The sequence below is a fragment of the Babylonia areolata genome, chromosome 20 (assembly GCF_041734735.1).
Source record: "Babylonia areolata isolate BAREFJ2019XMU chromosome 20, ASM4173473v1, whole genome shotgun sequence".
Lineage (NCBI taxonomy): Eukaryota > Metazoa > Mollusca > Gastropoda > Neogastropoda > Buccinidae > Babylonia > Babylonia areolata.
In genome coordinates, this window is record NC_134895.1 from 3,813,777 (window position 1) to 3,831,182 (window position 17,406).

The 17,406-nt window shown below is 41.8% G+C and overlaps 1 protein-coding gene across 1 annotated transcript in view; it reads left to right on the top strand.

Annotated features, from left to right (window-relative positions):
* LOC143294889 (uncharacterized) overlaps positions 1–17,406 on the top strand; it is a 35,524-nt gene that overhangs the window by 1,878 nt on the left and 16,240 nt on the right. The window contains exons 2-9 of the mRNA XM_076606409.1: positions 152–316; positions 1,818–1,987; positions 2,352–2,533; positions 2,939–3,036; positions 7,268–7,316; positions 8,603–8,622; positions 11,893–11,985; positions 13,005–13,134. Of these exons, the coding sequence (XP_076462524.1) occupies positions 170–316; positions 1,818–1,987; positions 2,352–2,533; positions 2,939–3,036; positions 7,268–7,316; positions 8,603–8,622; positions 11,893–11,985; positions 13,005–13,134 (889 nt within the window). The 5' untranslated portion in view covers positions 152–169. The remainder of the gene's footprint in view (positions 1–151; positions 317–1,817; positions 1,988–2,351; positions 2,534–2,938; positions 3,037–7,267; positions 7,317–8,602; positions 8,623–11,892; positions 11,986–13,004; positions 13,135–17,406) is intronic.

The window sequence follows — 17,406 nt, forward strand, 5'->3', positions numbered from 1 at the left end:
ATGTAATGTTTTATGTTAACAAAGCATTTTTGTAAAGCACCTAGAGCAGATTTCTGGTTAGTGTGCTATATAAGTATCCATTATTATTATTATTATTAAACTGTACTGGCAGGTAAGTGTCTTCACCATTCTGCCACCTTCCTTCCTGCAGGAGGAGACAGCTGAAGCCATGGGGGAGCTGGGTGTGGCTGAAGGGAGACAGGTGATGCAGCAGGTGTTCCATCAGTACGACACCGACCAGAAAGGAGAGCTGAACCCTGTCCAAATCCAGATCCTTCATGCTGACATGAGGATGGGCGGTGTCAGTTTTCCCCAGGTAACGTGGCTCTGACAGGTGTGTTGACTGGGCTGTACACAAGTCAGAGAGTCATATTCCTCAGGTGTCAGACATCAACATGAGCTGGATGTCTTTAACTGTCGTTACAAGTTTGAAAGTGTTTCAAGTCCATCTTGATGTTTCAGGAGCAAAGCTGTTTCATTTCTCTCACTGTGTCAGCATTATCCATACAAACATGCAAGTGAAAGATTCCATACCTGTACAGGAGTGACTTTATGAAATATCTTGATCTCAATGAATATATTGAAAGACCTCTCAGTTTTAACTAGATTTGTGAGAAAGAATCACGCAAGTGTGAAAATAATGTCTTGGTCTGATTGATACAATAGAAAGATCTGTTGGTCTCTTTGCTGTATCCATACAGGCTGCAGATGATATTTCAGTTTTACCCACGTTGTTTTCTTAGGACAGATCTTTCACGGCACCATTAGTAAATGGTTTTTGTGATGCTGTTAACTTTAGGAGTGAGTGCTTTTCTAAACCAGTTACAAAACAAGTAATGTCAATAATTGGTCTCTCTGACAACACTGCACATATATTATGTTTAGATCCAGAATGATAATGATAATGATGATGATAATAACAACAATGATAATAATGATAACAAAATTATGACGGCAATGGTGTTATTAACAGCTGCAACACTGTTACTACTTATGATGATGATGATGAATTAAAAATAATAACAACACTGATGATACTACTACAACTACTGATGATTATGCTACTGATAAGAATGATACCAGTGCTGACAATACCAAGGCTTTGGCGTCCCAGTCATACACCTGTGTTGAGAGATACTGTCAGGTGATGATGATGATGATGAATGATGGTGACGACAAATGATGATGAAGATAACAATACTAAGATGTGTGTTGCCCCTTCCCTCCCCCCCCTCCCCCCTGCCCCCCCTCCACCTTTTACCAGGTGTTGGCGTAGTCAGATGATGGTGACCATGATGATGATGACCATGATGATGATGAATTATGATGATGATTGAAGATGATGAGGATAACAATACCAAGATATGTGCTGTCCCTGCCCTACAGCTGTGTTGGGAGGTACTGTCCGATGATGATGACCATGACGTTGAATGATAATGATGACAATAACAATACCAAGATATGTGCTGTTTCCCCACCTTTCCCACATGGCAGAGGATGATGATGATGACAATGATGACCATGATGATGAATGCTGATGACGATAACAATACCAAGATATGTGCTGTTCCCCCACCTTTCCCAGGTGATGGGAGGTACTGGCAGATGATGATGATGATGATGACCATCATGATGAATGATGGTGATGACTGAATGATGACAACAATAACAATACCAAGATGTGTGCTGTCCCCCACCCCTCTCCCAGGTGTTAGGAGGTACTGTCAGATGATGATGACCATGATGATGACAACAACAATACTAAGATGTGTGCTGCCCACCCCTTCCCCCCTTCCCCGTCCCTCCACCTTTCCCAGGTGTTGGCGTCTATGCAGTACACCTGTGTGGGGCGTTACTGTCAGGTGTCGGAGCTGTTTGACCTCCTGCAGGAGTTGGACCGGCGCTACTTCCTGCTGCAGGATCTGCGCTGGGAGTTCTCTCTCCTGGACCGCGACCACAGTGACACCATCAGTGTGGACCAGGCTAGGTGTGTGTGTGTGTGTGTGTGCGTGTGTGCGTGTGTGTGTGTGTGTGTGTGTGTGTGTGTGCGTGTGTGCGTTGTGTGTGTGTGTGTGTGTGTGTGTGCGCGTGTGTATTTGTGTTCAAATTCAGGTCAGGTGTGTGTGAGTGTGTGTGTGTGTGTGTGTGTGTCTGAACAGAGACAGAGCTGACCCCCAACTTTGTAAAGCACTTAGAGCTTGGTCTCCAACTGAGGTTAGGTACTATATAAGTATCCGTAGAGCTTGGTCTCCAACTGAGGTTAGGTGCTATATAAGTATCCGCATCACCACATCATCATCCATATCATGACGTATTGTAAAAGAGTCAGTGTGTGTGCATGTGTTTGGCAGGTGGCTGATGCAGGCAGTACATGGACGCTGCTTCTCCCGTCCCAAGTGGGAGCGCTTCGTCAAGGGGCGGGCAGTGCCGGGCAGTGGGGTGGGGTTTGCCGAGATCGAGGTCATGCTGTGCGACATCCCCAGCAGGACGGAGAGGGAGGTTGAACAGCGCCGTCTGCAACAGGAGGAGGAAGGTTAGGGAGGAGGGAGAGTGGGATGAATGCCAGGTCGCACTGACCCAGAGCGGTGCACTGGAGGGGGAAGGAGAGTGAGAAGATGCTACTTCATCTGTCTGTCTGACCTGTGTGTGTGTATGTGTGTATGTGTGTGTGTGTGTGTGTGTGTGTGACCTGTCTGTGTTTGACTGGTCTGTACTGTCTGTACATATGAATGGTCTGTGTGTGTCTGAATGGACTGTCTGTGTCACACACACACACGCACGCACGCACGCCCATACACACACACACACACACACACACACGCTGTCTCTCTATTCTGTCTGCCCTTCCTTTTCCCATTCAGCAGTGTTGTGTGGGTCAGAAATTCACAGGCCTGTTTTTGCCCACTGCTCAACAGTCATTGCTTCTGCTGTCTGCCAGAGAAACTGAGACGGAAGAGAGAGTTTGAAGACGCAGTGGAGAGGGAGAAAGAGAAAATGAGGCTGGAGAAAGAGGAACTACGCAAACAGAAGCAAAGGGTAAGCGTTGGTGCTGGTCGTACAGGCATGTGAATCACATGGAAGCCTTGTGTGCATGTGTGTGTGCGTGCATGCATGCGTTCTGTGTGTGTGTGTGTGTGTGTGTGTGTGTGTGTGTGCATGTGTGCGTGAGTGTGCTGTGACAATGTACTGATTTGCTGACAGAAACATAGCTTGATGTCATGTTGTGTGTGTAATGTCAACATGTCTTCTTCATTGGCGTTTTTTCCCCTTCTTTTTTCATTTAGCATGTCTTTGTGTTTTCTAAATAAAGACATCAGATGTCATTTAATGTCTGTTGTTAGCTGCTGCTTTTTGTCATAGCCAGTGTGTGTCCATACTGTTCTGTGAAAATACTTACAATTGATGGACTAAAAAGGAAAATAAAAGCTTTTCTGTGTTACGTGCAGTTTGAAACAGTATTTTGTTCTGTCTGTCTGATAGTTTAGGCATCTGTAATTCTCTGCATTTCTTTGAATAAACGGCACCTGTGATGGCACATGTTTGTTCATGACCTGCTTAATAAGCAGCTATGAGTGTGTGTGTGTATGTGTGTGTGTGTGTGTGTGTGTGTGTGTGTGTGATCTTGTGCATGCATGCCTGTCTGCGTTTGTTTCCAGGCTGCTCACCGATATACTTTTTAATAGCTTATTCATTCACTCCTTTATACTTGAATCAACAAGTGGTATCAATTGTTTATTTTTCTTTCAGCGTTCTTCACCGGATTTGTTGCTCAAAAACAAAGTACCGGTATAATAGATGTTTTAACTTCTGTTCTCTTCTGTATACTAATACACGTTTTCCCTATCAGGATTATATGGTTGTATTATTTTTGGTGTGATTACCTTCATCATGTTTCTTTCTTTCCATTCCAGAGAGAATGTCACACAAGTTTAAGTTTAACCAGGTTCCTGTCTGACCATGTATTTACCATTCAGTTTTCTTCCGGAGTTTGGGTTTTTTTTGTTGTTGTTTTTTTAAAGAGGGACATTAGTAAAAGAAATGCTTTATGTAGTTTACTTCAGTTTACAGACGGAGCGTTGTTTTTTTATCTTCAACTACATTAATTTTGTGCCATGAAATATTTGCTGGATTTATATAAAAAAAATAGATGTATATAATGTAAAAATTTTCCATTAAACTTCTCTTAATCTAACTTCTTTTGTGGCAATGTCTGGCAGTGGCCAAACATTGTTATGAATTTCAAAGTTAACTCTCTCCATATGAACGGCGAAAGAGATGATGTTAACAGCGTTTCATCCCAATTACCATCATCAAAATATTGCAAGGCTCTCATACTGAAGAGGTGAATGTTGACAAAGAATACCACAATTCTGACGATGAAAGCTAAAGGTTGGGTCATTCAGACACCCACTGGACATCTGAGGGGTCTGTGTAGAGGAGAAGAGAGGACTGGCCGTACTGAGTGAGTTAAGCTTTCCAGGCCAGAATCCATAAGCACAGGTCATAAAATCATTTCTTTCCCCTTCTTTTTCCTGTCTCGTTTTCCTCACATCCCTCGGCTTCAAACAGTGAAACCTATAATCAACAACTGCTTGCTGTGGTTCTTCTTGACAAAAAGTTTTCTGTCGACCACAGTTTCCATCACTGGGGAACTGAAGTCATTACTGATTTATATTTGAATATTACTTCTGCTCTGTATTTCTCTGTACTGGTGGAAACCTCTTGATTGCTTAGCAGTCTTTTCTTGGCATCCTTCATTCTTTCAATCCCTGCATTTTTCCATGTGAGAAAGTATAGTGTATGTCCTTTTAACTGAATCAGTGAATTATTCCATAAAAGCTGATTACGGAACTGGAAGTTTTCTTGATTAACAGTTTCATTGAGAACTAATTTGAGATCCAAGTGGGTATGAAGCTCTTTTTGCCAAAATGGATTTTTGATATTACTGTTCCATGTTAACATTTTCGATCTGCAGTTGATATCAACGGTTCCCAAGTCTTTTTTTTTTACAAGTTTATCAAAATGCCATTCAATTAAGTTTGGACTAAAAGAAAAATCATGGTTGACTTCTAAAGAGCTGTCATTGAAAGCGTGTAATACCTTTGCTATTACTGTGCAGTACAGAAACATTTCTAAGTCAGAAATCACAGCTCTGGACAGAATGTTAGATACTGTCACCAAGATTATCAGGGCTGACCTACAATCTCTGGATGATATTTACCATAAGAAAAGTAAAGTCAGTCAGTCAGGATGAATCACATCCAGCAATCAGAATTTTTCAAATGCTTCTCTTGAGTCATTGGTTCAGAGGTATTAGCACCAAACACAATCATTTCTCCTACAGCTTCTTCCCTGAAGCAGTCAATGCCCTGTCTATCAAACCAGCCCAAAGTGTATTTTAATATTATCATTTCAATGAGGTCAGGTTGTAAGCTTTGTCAGTGATAGGTCTTGATTGCATGATTAATTGCATTTTAGAGAATTGTACAACCAGAACCATCATGTCATCAGTCCCGTATGCAATCCATTTGATAGTCAGTTGTGTGTGACTATGACCACCAGAACAGCCGAGGAGGCATCTGCTATCTTGACTGTCTGGGCTAGAATTTGATTATGGCGGAGAGTGTCTTGCCAAAGTTACATCCCCAATGCAGTGTTGCATCCTAATTTCAGAGTCACAGTCCTTCACAAAAGATGAAGCTGTAAATGACTTCCCACTGCAGTGGATAAACCATTCATCATACAGATCTCACATTAGCCAGCTGTAATCTTATGTCAATCTGTGATATAAGCCGAGCGTTGGCAATGTATATATTCAAGTGAGCATACACACTGATATGCTCTGAGTGTGTGTTTGAGTATGTGTGTATATGTGGGAGGGATGTGGGAGGGGTGTGGGTGGCAGCTGGGGGGGGGGGGGGATGCATGTGTGTGAGTGCGCTCATGTACAAACACTTATATGTACATGCATTTGTGTACAAAATCCTACTGTACTTGTTTGTATGTGATTTCTACCTTATATGCACTTTTCCTCCTAATATTCTCTGTGACCCTGGTACTCTTGGTAATGAAGACATATTCTATTCTATTCTATTCTGTTCTGTTCTGTTCTATTCTGATGTAATTTGTATTGTTCTATTCTGATATCTTCTATTTCATTCAATTACAATCTGTTTTGGGATATAACTCCAGTTCTTGTGGTTTGCTGCTAGTAGTCTTCCAATCAAGTATGTATGTATATATATATATATATATATATATATATATATATATATATATATAAAGAATCACAACTTTCCTGCATTATATCAATATCAATATCAGTCATAGTATTCACCCCTCCTTGACTGCATCCAATATTTTTCTCTACTTTTTCAAAGGCTTTTCTAATGGTTTTCTTTCTTTCCCAAGTGAATTTATACAGAATTCTGTTCACCAGTATCAGAACTTCCTCCAGCATACGAGTATATTGCAATAGGAAGATAGATTGACTCAATATAAAACCTTTTTGGATAGCTATTTTCCGACATATTCTCAGTTCTCTTTTACTCCATGAGTTAATCTTGCTGTCCGTTGCTTCTGTTCTGTGTGACCAGTTGTCTTTTATCTATTGTGGAGCTTGATCATTTTCAGAATGAATTTCTAGTATTCTGACTTCTTCAGTTAATGCAAATGGTGAGCAGTCATTGCTTTTGTTATGCTGGTATTCAGTTTCAGTCCAGAAAAGACTGTGAAATCATTTACTGCATCATGTGCTTTTATATGTCTGCTTCATTGTTAAGACATATACGTTAAGTGCGGCTCACAAATAGATAAAGCATCACTCTGCAGACTTATGTATGTGCATAGACACGCACACACACACACACAAACACACACACAGACACACAGACACACACACACACACACACACACACACACACACACACACATGCACGCACAGAGGTAACTGTAATAGTGTGTGTCTTATGATGATGTAAAACAACCTGCCCCACACCCCCCACCTCCCCCACCTTCCCCCTCTCCCGCCCACACACACGCACACACACACATGCACGCACGCATGAACATGCACGCATGCACCCACCCCCACCCCCCTACACACACACACACACACACACACACACATACACATGCACTCACACACACACACACACACACACACATACACACACACACACACACACACGCACACACGCACACACACACACACTCACACACACACACAGATGACAGTGTAACAGTGTGTTGCTGTGTGATGTTGCAGGAAAAGGACCAGGAAGAGGAGGAGAGAAGGAAGAGGAGGGAAGAGGAAGGTAGGGTGGTGATGTGTGACATGATCATTGTATTTTGTCTTTGTCTTGACGGGCGCAATAGCCGAGCGGTTAAAGCGTTGGACTGTCAGTCTGAGGGTCCCGGGTTCGAATCACGGTGACGGCGCCTGGTGGCTAAAGGGTGGAGATTATTACAATCTCCCAGGTCAACATATGTGCAGACCGGCTGGTGCCTGAACCCCCTTCATGTGTATATGCAAGCAGAAGATCAAATACGCACGTTAAAGATCCTGTAATCCATGTCAACGTTCGGTGGGTTATAGAAACAAGAACATACCCAGCATGCACACTCCCAAAAACGGAGTATGGCTGCATACATGGCGGGGTAAAAACAGTCATACACGTAAAAGCCCACTCGTGTGCATACGAGTGAACGCAGAAGAAGAAGAAGAAGAAGTATTTGTCTTTCTTTTTATCACAACACATTTCTTTGTGTGAAATTCGGGCTGCTCTCCCGAGGGAGAGACACTACAGCACCACCCATTTTTTTGTATTTTTTCCTGTGTGCAGTTTTATTTGTTTTTCCTATCAAAGTGGATTTTTCTACAGAATTTTGCCAGGAACAACCCTTTTGTTGCCGTGGGTTCTTTTACGTGCGCTAAGTGCATGTTGCACACGGGACCTCAGATTCTCTCACTTCCTAGGCGGACGTGTTACTTCTAGGATGGTGATAATGTGTGTGGGTATGTGTCTTGTCTGTATGTGTGTATATATGCACAGAAAGAGGTTATATCAATGTCTCATCTAACTACCTAAAGTAGTACACATACACGACCTCAACCATTTTCACATGATTCCTCCTGAGCACTTCCACCCTTCCTGACAGTGAGTGTGTGTGTGCACAGACAGACAGACCTGTGGGTGCACACACACAGACACATACACATACACATGCATCCAGTTACCAACAAACCTTCTTCTTCTTCTTCTTCTTCTTTTTCTGCTTCTTCTTCTTCTTCGTTCGTGGGCTGCAACTTGATCATGACACTATATTGTGTGCTGGTGATTTGTGATAAAGAAATATGGTATAAAAAAGAAGAAGAAATGTAGTACTCTTTTTTTATTTTTTATAAACATGTGTGCAGTATGTTTGTTCAGTTGTCAGTGTTGATATGACTGCCCTTTGAGTGCCATCCTTATTCTGTGGTTAAGAAAGAAAAAAAAAAGAAAAAGATTTATCATCAACAGAAAATGTAATATGTATTAACTATGTATGCTTTGCACAGCATATGAAATTAAACTTTTTTCTGCTGTCTATTTGTCCACAGAGGAACGGATGAGGAAGGAGGTCAGTCATGTGGAACAGGAAGTGTTGGTATCATTGTCACTGATTGGTTCATATGTCTTCGTGTCATTGCAACAGGGAGTGTGGTGGTATCATCATCACTGAGTTGTTCATGTCTTCGTATCATTGCAACAGGGAGTGTGTTGGTATCATTGTCACTGATTGGTTCATATGTCTTTGTGTTATAGAAAGAGGAAGTGTGTTGGTATCATTGTCACTGATTGATTCATATGTCTTCGTGTTATTTTAACAGGGAGTGTGTTGTTATCATCATCACTGATTGATTCATATGTCTTCATATCATTGTAACAGGGAGTGTGTTGGTATCATTGTCACTGATTGGTTCATATGTCTTCATATCATTGTAACAGGGAGTGTGATGGTATCATTGTCACTGATTGGTTCATATGTCTTCATATCATTGTAACAGGGAGTGTGTTGGTATCATCATCACTGAGTTATTCATATGTCTTCGTGTCATTGTAACAGGAAGTGTGTTGGTATCATTGTCACTGATTGGTTCATATGTCTTCATATCATTGTAACAGGGAGTGTGTTGGTATCATGTCACTGATTGGTTCATATGTCTTCGTGTCATTGCAACAGGGAGTGTGTTGGTATCATTGTCACTGATTGATTCATATGTCTTCGTATCATTGAAACAGGGAGTGTTTTGGTATCATCGTCACTGAGTTGTCATATGTCTTCGTATCATTGAAACAGGGAGTGTGATGGTATCATTGTCACTGAGTTGTCATTTGTCTTCATGTCATTGAAAGAGGGAGTGTGTTGGTATCATCATCACTGAGTTATTCATATGTCTTTATGTCATTGAAAGAGGGAGTGTGATAGTATCATTGTCACAGATTGGTTCATTTGTCTTTGTGTCATTGTAACAGGGAGTGTGTTGGTATCATCATCACTGAGTTGTTCATATGTCTTTGTATCACTGAAAAAGGGAGTGTGTTGGTATCATTGTCACTGAATTGTTCATGTGTCTTTGTGTTATAGAAAGAGGGAGTGTGTTGGTATCATCGTCACTGACTGGTTCATATGTCTTTGTGTTATAGAAAGAGGGAGTGTGTTGGTATCATTGTCACTAATTGGTTCATGTGTCTTTGTGTTATAGAAAGAGGGAGTGTGTTGGTATCATTGTCACTGAGTTTGTTCATATGCCTTTGTGTCATTGTAACAGGGAGTGTGATGTTATCATCATCACTGAGTTTGTTCATATGTCTTTTTGTCATTGCAAATTTTACTTTGGGCAATAACTTTGTTCAGTAGGCACAGTAGCTGTGGCCAGTCTGAGCTCCCCCCAAAATCAGTATTATCATTTCATCAGGGTCAAGTAGTAGTAAGCATGGTCAGCATTAGGTGTTGACTGGTTGATTGATTGATGGTTGATTGATTGATTGATATGGATACTTATATATAACAGCTATCCTCAGTCGAAGAACAAGCTCTAAGTGCCTGAAAAACACAGTCATTTGCACAACAGGCTGCCCAACTGGGTAGAGCCGACTGAAAGCTGCCTTCAGGCTTTCATTATTCATTTCCTGTGTCGCTCAGTATTCAGTCAGGGTTTGGACACACACACACACACACACATGCACCTAGACACACAAACACACACACACACAGACACACACACACACACACACACACACATGTACGATACAATGGATTCTGCAGCAAAATTTTGCCAGGGACAACTCTCTTGTTGCTGTGGAATCGGTTACGTGCGATAAGTGCACTCTAGACCTGGGACCTTTGTCAACTTGGTTGGACTTGCCCGTTAGTGAGGACAACTTGTAAATGTCTGAATACAGTTTGTTAATGTGGTACTTTCAGTTGACTGCTGGTTTTGGCACTTGCATGGAGAATCAGATCAAGAAAGAGTAAAGAAGTAAATTAATATTTAAAAAACAAACAAACATTGATTACCTGAGCAGTTTCTTGGATGCCATGCCAGCATGCTCAGTGGCCTTCTCACTGTGGTCATTAGTAGTCTGGTTGACATGTTGATTAGTCATTGTGGTCATCAATAGTTGTCTGGTTAACATGTTAATTAGTCATTGTGGTCATCAATAGTTGTCTGGTTAACATGTTAATTAGTCATTGTGGTCATCAGTAGTTGTCTGGTTGACATGTTGATTAGTCATTGTGGTCATCAGTAGTCTGGTTGACATGTTGATTAGTCATTGTGGTCATCAGTAGTTGTCTGGTTAACATGTTGATTAGTCAATGTGGTCATCAGTAGTTGTCTGGTTGACATGTTGATTAGTCAATGTGGTCATCAGTAGTCTGGTTAACATGTTGATTAGTCATTGTGGTCATCAGTAGTTGTCTGGTTGACATGTTGATTAGTCATTGTGGTCATCAGTAGTCTGGTTGACATGTTGATTAGTCATTGTGGTCATCAGTAGTCTGATTGACATGTTGATTAGTCATTGTGGTCATCAGTAGTCTGGTTAACATGTTGATTAGTCAATGTGGTCATCAGTAGTTGTCTGATTGACATGTTGATTAGTCATTGTGGTCATCAGTAGTCTGGTTGACATGTTGATTAGTCATTGTGGTCATCAGTAGTCTGATTGACATGTTGATTAGTCATTGTGGTCATCAGTAGTCTGGTTGACATGTTGATTAGTCATTGTGGTCATCAGTAGTCTGGTTGACATGTTGATTAGTCATTGTGGTCATCAGTAGTCTGGTTGACATGTTGATTAGTCATTGTGGTCATCAGTAGTCTGGTTGACATGTTGATTAGTCAATGTGGTAATCAGTAGTTGTCTGGTTAACATGTTAATTAGTCATTGTGGTAATCAGTAGTTGTCTGGTTAACATGTTAATTAGTCATTGTGGTAATCAGTAGTTGTCTGGTTAACATGTTAATTAGTCATTGTGGTCATCAATAGTTGTCAAGTAAACATATTAATTTGTCATTGCTGTCATCAGTAGTTGTTTGGTTAACATGTTAATTAGTTGCTGTGGTCATTAGTAGTTGTCTGGTTAACATACTGATTAGTCACTGTGGTCATCAGTAGTTGTCTGGTTAACATACTGATTAGTCATTGTGGTCATCAGTAGTAGTCTGGTTAACATACTGATTGGTCACTGTGGTCATCAGTGGTTGTCTGGTTAACATACTGATTAGTCACTGTGGTCATCAGTAGTGGTCTGGTTAACATACTGATTTGTCACTGTGGTCATCAGTGCTTGTCTGGTTAACATACTCATTAGTCACTGTGGTCACTTGACGCTTTGCTGCAGGAAGAAGAACGTCTGCGACAGCTGGAGGAGGAAGAGAGGAAGAGGAGAGAGGAGGAGGAAGAGAAATACAGGAACGTGGAAAAACTGAGAGATGTGAGTGGCACAGCTCATAATGAGTGTCAGCAGTGGTGATCATTGCTTATCCATTGTGTCAGCAGTGGTGATCATTGTTTATCCATTGTGTCAGCAGTGGTGATCATTGTTTATCCATTGTGTCAGCAGTGGTGAACATTGCTTATCCATTGTGTCAGCAGTGGTGATCATTGCTTATCCATTGTGTCAGCAGTGGTGATCATTGCTTATCCATTGTGTCAGCAGTGGTGATCATTGTTCATCCATTGTGTCAGCAGTAGTGACCATCCATTGTGTCAGCAGTGTTGATCATTCTTCATCCATTGTGTCAGCAGTAGTGACCATCCATTGTGTCAGCAGTGTTGATCATTGTTCATCCACTGTGTCAGCAGTGGTGGTCATTGTTCATCCACTGTGTCAGCAGTGTTGATCATTCTTCATCCATTGTGTCAGCAGTAGTGACCATCCATTGTGTCAGCAGTGTTGATCATTCTTCATCCATTGTGTCAGCAGTAGTGACCATCCATTGTGTCAGCAGTAGTGATCATTGTTCATCCATTGTGTCAGCAGTAGTGACCATCCATTGTGTCAGCAGTAGTGATCATTGTTCATCCATTGTGTCAGCAGTAGTGACCATCCATTGTGTCAGCAGTAGTGACCATCCATTGTCAGCAGTGTTGATCATTGTTTATCCATTGTGTCAGCAGTATTGACCATCCATTGTGTCAGCAGTAGTGATCATTGTTCATCCATTGTGTCAGCAGTAGTGACCATCCATTGTGTCAGCAGTAGTGACCATCCATTGTGTCAGCAGTAGTGACCATCCATTATCCATTGTGTCAGCAGTGTGTGGGTGAGTGAACTGAAGGTCTGGTGGGTGTGTGGGTGTGGGCATGAAGAAAGAAAGAAAGAGACAGGGTGTGTGGTGAGTGAACTGAAGGTCTGGTGGGTGTGTGGGTGTGGGCAGGAAGAAAGAAAGAAAGGGACAGGGTGTGTGGGTGGGTGAACTGAAGGTCTGGTGGGGGTGTGGGTGTGGGCAGGAAGCGGAGAAGGCGGAGAAGGAGACAGACGAGAAGCTGAAGCAGGTGAAGCAGCAGAAGGACGGGGCTGATGGCAAGAGGAGGGCACAGCTGGAGGATGAAGAGAAGACGCTGAACAAGCACCTGAAGGGTAGTGCTCTCTCCTTCCTGCTGTCTCTGTACTGTGTGCTGTGAACTGTCTTGGTGTTAGAGAGAAGACGCTGAACAAGCACCTGAAGGGTAGTGCTCTCTCCTTCCTGCTGTGTCTGTGCTGTGAACTGTCTTGGTGTTAGAGAGAAGACGCTGAACAAGCACCTGAAGGGTAGTGCTCTCCACTTCCTGCTGTCTCTGTACTGTGAACTGTCTTGGTGTTAGAGAGAAGACGCTGAACAAGCACCTGAAGGGTAGTGCTCTCTCCTTCCTGCTGTCTCTGTACTGTGGCTGTGAACTGTCTTGGTGTTAGACAGAAGACGCTGAACAAGCACCTGAAGGGTAGTGCTCTCTACTTCCTGCTGTCTCTGTGCTGTGAACTGTCTTGGTGTTAGAGAGAAGACGCTGAACAAGCACCTGAAGGGTAGTGCTCTCTTCCTGCTGTCTCTGTACTGTGTGCTGTGAACTGTCTTGGTGTTAGAGAGAAGACACTGAAAAAGGTCCTGAAGGATAGTGGTCTCTCCCTGCAGTCTCTCTACTGTGTACTGTGAAATTTGTGAATGTGAGGGAAGTGCGCAGTATAAATGAAATCTGTTAGTAGTAATGGACATAAAATGATATTAAGTACAGTGATACGGATGCCTCAAGATAATACCAGCCACACAATTTAAAGCTGGTTGGTTAGCTTGCACTCAGGTAAATTAATTAAATCAAAATGAATCAGTTTATCACTCTACCTGTCTGTGTTTTTCTGTTGTGTGTGTCTGGTTATGGCAGTTATTGACTCACTTATGTAAACAAAGTGAGTCTATGTTTTAACCCGGTGTTCGGTTGTCTGTGTGTGTGTGTGAGTGTGTCTGTGGTTAACTTTAACATTGCCATTTTCTCTGCAAATACTTTGTCAGTTGACACCAAATTTGGCATAAAAATAGGAAAAATTCAGTTCTTTCCAGTCATCTTGTTTAAAATAATATTGCACCTCTGGGATGGGCACAAAAAAATCACAAGAGAGGCAAGGCCTTCAAGACTCACTTGTGATACACTTCAAAAAAAATCTAATCATTAAAATGTGTTCTGTATTTGTTATTATAAAGTTTCGGGTTAAAAGAAAAAGAAAAGTCCTATAAGCAGATTCGAACCCCGCATGTTCAGGTGAGAAGAAACTGTCTTACTCATTACACAATCGTGGCTCTTTAACTGACGTTCAGAAATATAACATTTAAACATGCTTTTTTAAAGGGCGATAAATCGATTGCGGTATTCGCAGTGAAAACGCTGTTTAAATCATATTATTCTGGTTTATCTTGGGCATTAAAAAAATCTTTAAGGGCAATTAAAAATTCTTTTTAAGTCCGTGGTACAGGAGATGTGGCTATCGCCACAATCACACTGCAACATTTAACCGTTTTCTCTGGATCTAGATAGATGTACAAGTTTAGTTACACCCGGTTGACAATTTCTCTTTTATGTTCATTCTAGTTTTATAGTTTTAAAGTTGATATGAAGATTGAGTATTTTGTTAAACTAATAACATGTAGAGCCAAGTACAAGTACTTCTAAACATCGTATGAAGTGAAAAGGACTTCATTTTGAGAAAAGTCAAGACTGGAAATTTTTACATTTCATCAATTCAAGGGTATTAACTCTCATGGTTTATTATTTTTAACTGTGAATTCCGACTGATTCTGTGGATATTTTTATGGCAGTTTGGGGCACAATCTAGTAAGTGATGGGGTGTTCACAAATCTTTCTATTAACTCTCACACGGCGGCACAAGGCAGCCCTTTTAGTTTTGGCGCGAAGCGGAGGGGAGAGGGATGAACAGCGAGCGAGCGCGAAACGTTGGAAAGGTGATAGCCTGGACAGACAGGCAGGCAGTATATGGGGCAGCGCTCTGGCGCACCACTAACTTCGCGCTATTCTTTGCGGAGCGCATGTTACACGGGCAGTGTGTACAGCTGTGAACAGCTTCGCTGCTGCTGATAAACTGTCAGAAACAGGGTTATGTGCTTTTAAAAAATAATACTCTATGTCAGAATGCAACAAGAAGGGCGCTATGGGTGTGAATGGATGTGTGATTTTCTGACAAATTTAACGATACCAAACATGAGCAGGTTTAATTTCCTACAGGCAGTGTACAAGCGGTCCAAAACTTAGCGAGCACACGAACATTCTGTTCGAACTGAGGAACACACACGGAACGTAGTTCAATTTCAACTCCGTGTTGTGTGTGTACATCGTTTTACTTGGAGATAAAACTTGTATCATGATATACATGCATGTCTCCACGATACAACTGGAAGGAAAATATAGCCGATACATTACCTAGAGGTGGCAGACCGCCCCGGAATTAGTATCAGTATTTAACGATCAGCTCCACTGAGAACTGCTGCCAGCCACTTAAGTTTCACACTTCTCTCAACATCACGGGAAGAGAGACGGACAGGCAGACATATATATGCAGGGACAGACATACTGAGAAACAGAGGAACGTGTACGGAGAGAGAAAGGGGAGAGGCACAGAGAGAGAGGGAGAGAGACAGACGCAGAGAGAGAGAGAGAGAGAGAGAGAGAGAGACGCACACAGAGAGGGGGGGGAGAGATTTTCGCCGACTAGATGTTTTGCGTGTCAGTATGTGTGCCTTTGCTTGCGACATGCATTTGGTCAGTCTAAAAGATACACCTTGACGATACCATGCTTTTAGTAAACGATCACAATGTAACGTACTGACATGCATTTGTAAGTTCTAAATAATAAAATCCATTCCTACCTGAACTTATAAATCCGTATGAACTCCTTGTTTGTAGTTGGTAATCCACTCAGTTGAAGTGTGACACTGACTAAACTCAAACATTTTTTTTCTTTTCTTGTTTTTTCCTTACAATGTGTGTGTGCGGGAGGGAGGGATTCAGGGTGGAGAAAAGAACAGGGCTGAAAATTTCTTTATTCTTTACTTTTTGATTTGTGCCGTGATTCTCCTGCTTGGGGTACGACTTGCTGACGCATGGGGGAGACAATAGTCATGTGCTCTTGCATGATGACACGCAGTTTGTCATCTTGTGACTGCATCCCTAATACTTTCTTTTTGAGTGAATTGACGACTGCGTGTGTTGCCTCCCCCCCTTGTTCATTTTTTTGTAGCACTTGATACAAATGCATGTGGGATGTTTGCCCTCTTCATCATTCGAAACATCTAGACCGAAAAAACGAAACAGTTCAGAAGAATACTTGGCACAAAGTCTTGCATTCAACCCCTTATCTTTATCTCTTCTGAGAACCCGCTCACCACACACACAACACATATTATCCAAACATCTCAAGTGTTCACTGAAGGTGTGTTGCCCAGTCAGCAATGCTGCCACTACCGCACCAGATTCCATTTTTGTCGGCACTCACACACACACACTTAGGTCAAATAACTGGATGTAACACAAACACTCGGACAGTGTCTGGTAAATCACACAACACACTTAAAGTTCACATTCACTGGAATCATGTACACAAAAATGACAGCAAACAAAAACCGGTGTGCACGAATATGATTAAATGAAAATCACTTAAACAATACACCTTTCTCTGCTGGAAACATAGGCACAAAGAGCGCGGCGCGCGCTCCCCTCCCCCCCCCCCCCTCCCATCCCAGAGGAATCTAGGTCAGCAGCCGTGCTCCTGACCGCTCACTGAACTCTGAAACTAAATAGCTCTGCTGGAAGTTAAGCGGCACAGCCGTGCTCATGGTTTATTATTTTTAACTGTGAATTCTGACTGATTCTGTGGATATTTTTATGGCAGTTTGGGGCACAATCTAGTAAGTGATGGGGTGTTCACAAATCTTTCTCTGAACAAATATTTAACAGTCTCCTTCTCCAACTTTCCATCACATGTTATCATGTATTGTCAATTGAATATTGGATTGAACGGGCAGGTCCACTACTTGAAACAAAATGTCGCCCTTCGAGCTTGCGAGCATGCGCTTTGAATGTGTATAAATATGTGTGCACAATTGATTTTTGCCCATGACCTTCAGGGCTCAGCCAATAGATCTGTAAAGTCCACTCGTAGTATTGATTTTGATATTTTCCGAAAAAGACCACTTGGGTGAATGAACATAGTGAAACCCCTGTACACTGAGAATAAAACACACAAGCTTTTTTATGTATTGAGTATAATTTCAAAATGTAATGTTTAAGATGAGAAAGATCAGTTTAAAGCAAATTAAGCCCTCTAGCATTAATTACAGATTAATTTCCCTTTTTTACTATCTGCACCAAA